General features: G+C 59.1%; 1 protein-coding gene across 1 annotated transcript; it reads right to left on the bottom strand.

Moving 5' to 3' along the window:
* Positions 1–431: 431 nt before the first annotated feature.
* POSPLADRAFT_1163096 (hypothetical protein) lies at positions 432–1,562 on the bottom strand (the record flags this gene model as incomplete). The annotated part of the gene is made up of 5 exons (XM_024487765.1): positions 432–965; positions 1,176–1,212; positions 1,349–1,381; positions 1,441–1,444; positions 1,502–1,562. The coding sequence occupies 5 exons, from the start codon at positions 1,560–1,562 to the stop codon at positions 432–434; spliced, it is 669 nt and encodes a 222-aa protein (XP_024332591.1).
* Between the last annotated feature and the right edge of the window lie 854 nt (positions 1,563–2,416).

The following is a 2,416-nucleotide window of genomic DNA, read 5'->3' as shown; positions in this document are numbered from 1 at the left end:
CCTTTTCTACGGGCTCGAACCCGCGACCTCTGTACTACCTGCCTGATATGGACGCATCGTTATCTACTGTACGATTAGATTAGATGGGGCGGCAGTGCACGGCACAGCTCGGGCCCCGCTGACACAGCCGCTCTGACTCACCGGCCCCCGGGGCCGCGTCGGCATGCTGCGCACAGACCAGCTGCGCACGGACCAACGTGCACAGCCTGCCCTAATCTCCCCATGTATATAAGCCGGCCTCTGCTGCCCTAGGGACCTCAGTTTCGACCTCTTGTCCCTAGGTCAGTAAGCTCCCCTTTGTATTCCTTTCTTACTTAACTAACTAATATACTATCTTGTCCCTAGCCTTAGGTTTGAGCCTCGCTCACCATCGCTTCGGTGAGAATCAGTCGGACGCCCCCAGCCTTCCAGTTTTCTCTAGTCGCTTGACCTCAAGTCGCGACACTCGGCGGAGTCGGCGGTGAAGGCGCCGGAGGAAGTTCGGCGGAGGGGTTACGTACGTCAGGGACTGCTGACGCGGGGGCGAGCGCTGTCGGCGAGGCGGGCCAAGCAGGATCCGCGGACTCGGACTCCGAGACTCCTTCTTCACTGTCACCCTCCTCAGGCTCAAGCTCTGGCGCAGGGTCTGGAGGGAGATCTCCTCGAGCTTGACTGGACTCGGTGACAGTTTGGGGAAGGCGGGAGGTAGGGGAGACAGGGCGAGAGTGCCGCGAGGCAGATCGAGATGCGAGGGTGCTTCGGGGTCCAAGCGGGTGTTGCGCTCGTCGGATTGCCTTGTAACGAGGGTAATCTTCCTCGATCGATCGGGGTGTCCAATTTGGGCACGGCTGCTGCTCGCAACGGTAGAGGACAGTCTTGGGGCCGTCTGGGATGTAGACGTCGATGAGGTCCTGGGAGTCGAATGCGTGGATCTGGCCTTGGCAGGCAGCCACGATGGATGGGGGGAGGACAGGTAGGTGCGCGTACTACGAAAGGCCGTGGTAGACTAGCTTACACCTACGGCGCCCGAGATGACACTAGGGTTCGCGATTCACGTGGGGCCCAGTACTGCTTTTGGCTAGTATGCAGCAGGAACCTAGTCCACGCGTCCGGTTAAGGACAAGCACCGCCCACTGAAGTGCAGGTGCTGAAAGGTTCGTTCCCTGAGTGTTGGCGATGTAATGTACGCTATCTACGTATCGTAATGTACCGTAGGGGTGCGCACCACCCGACCTGTGGGAAAGGAAAGTGAATATGAGGGGTCCCGAGGGGACGCCAGCAGCTTTGTGGAGTTTCGACCTAATGTCGCGACTTGAGGTCAAGCGACTAGAGAAAACTGGAAGGCTGGGGGCGTCCGACTGATTCTCACCGAAGCGATGGTGAGCGAGGCTCAAACCTAAGGCTAGGGACAAGATAGTATATTAGTTAGTAATGTAAGAAAGGATACAAGTGGAGGCTTACTGACCTAGGGACAAGAGGTCGAAACTGAGGTCCCTAGGGCAGCAGAGGCCGGCTTATATACATGGGGAGATTAGGGCAGGCTGTGCACGTTGGTCCGTGCGCAGCTGGTCTGTGCGCAGCATGCCGACGCGGCCCCGGGGGCCGGTGAGTCAGAGCGGCTGTGTCAGCGGGGCCCGAGCTGTGCCGTGCGCTGCCGCCCCATCTAATCTAATCGTACAGTAGATAGTGACGCGTCCATATCAGGCAGGTAGTACAGAGGTCGCGGGTTCGAGCCCGCGAAAAGGAAAAATTAAAAAACGGCTAGGCGCCGTACCAACTCGTGACATTACCCCCCCCTCAACGGCGCATGACCTCATGCGAGGCGCCCTTGCCCATCTCCCACCCGGAGCGGCAGCGTGCTTCAGTCAGCGGCGAAGGCATTGGCTGAAAGTTGAGACCACCAAAGGTAGCAGCATTGAGGCGGCGAGGGGCGTTCGGGTTCTTCCGGTGGAAGTCGGCTATGAGGGCCGGCGCATTGGCAACGTTGCGCGCCGGTTCCCATGACGTATGCGAGTCGTCATAACCCTTCCACTTGACGAGGTACTGTAGCTGGCGCCGGAAGATCCTTGAATCTTTGATTCGCTCAACCTCGTACTCCTCGTCGCCCTCAACCTCAATCGCAGGCGGCTCCTCCGGCTCTCGGCCCGGGATATCGCTACGCGTGTACTTGCTAAGCAAGGAGACATGGAATACCGGGTGCACCGGCACCGACTTTGGCAGGATTAATTCATAATCCAAATCTCCGAGCTTTCGCCGCACGGCATAAGGTCCGAGGCGCTTGGGACTGAGCTTCTTGCTCGGCTGTTTCAGCTTAAGGTTCCGAGCGTCAAGCCAGACCTTGTCCCCCGGCGCGAAGACCGGTGCCTCCTGCACGTGCTTGTCGTAGTACACCTTCATGCGCTCGGCCGACAGCTCGAGCGCAGAGCGCGTATCGTCG

The sequence above is a fragment of the Postia placenta genome (assembly GCF_002117355.1).
Source record: "Postia placenta MAD-698-R-SB12 unplaced genomic scaffold POSPLAscaffold_347, whole genome shotgun sequence".
Classification (NCBI taxonomy): domain Eukaryota; kingdom Fungi; phylum Basidiomycota; class Agaricomycetes; order Polyporales; family Adustoporiaceae; genus Rhodonia; species Rhodonia placenta.
The sequence above is the reverse complement of the archived record's forward strand: the minus strand, read 5'-3'. Positions and strand labels throughout refer to the sequence as shown.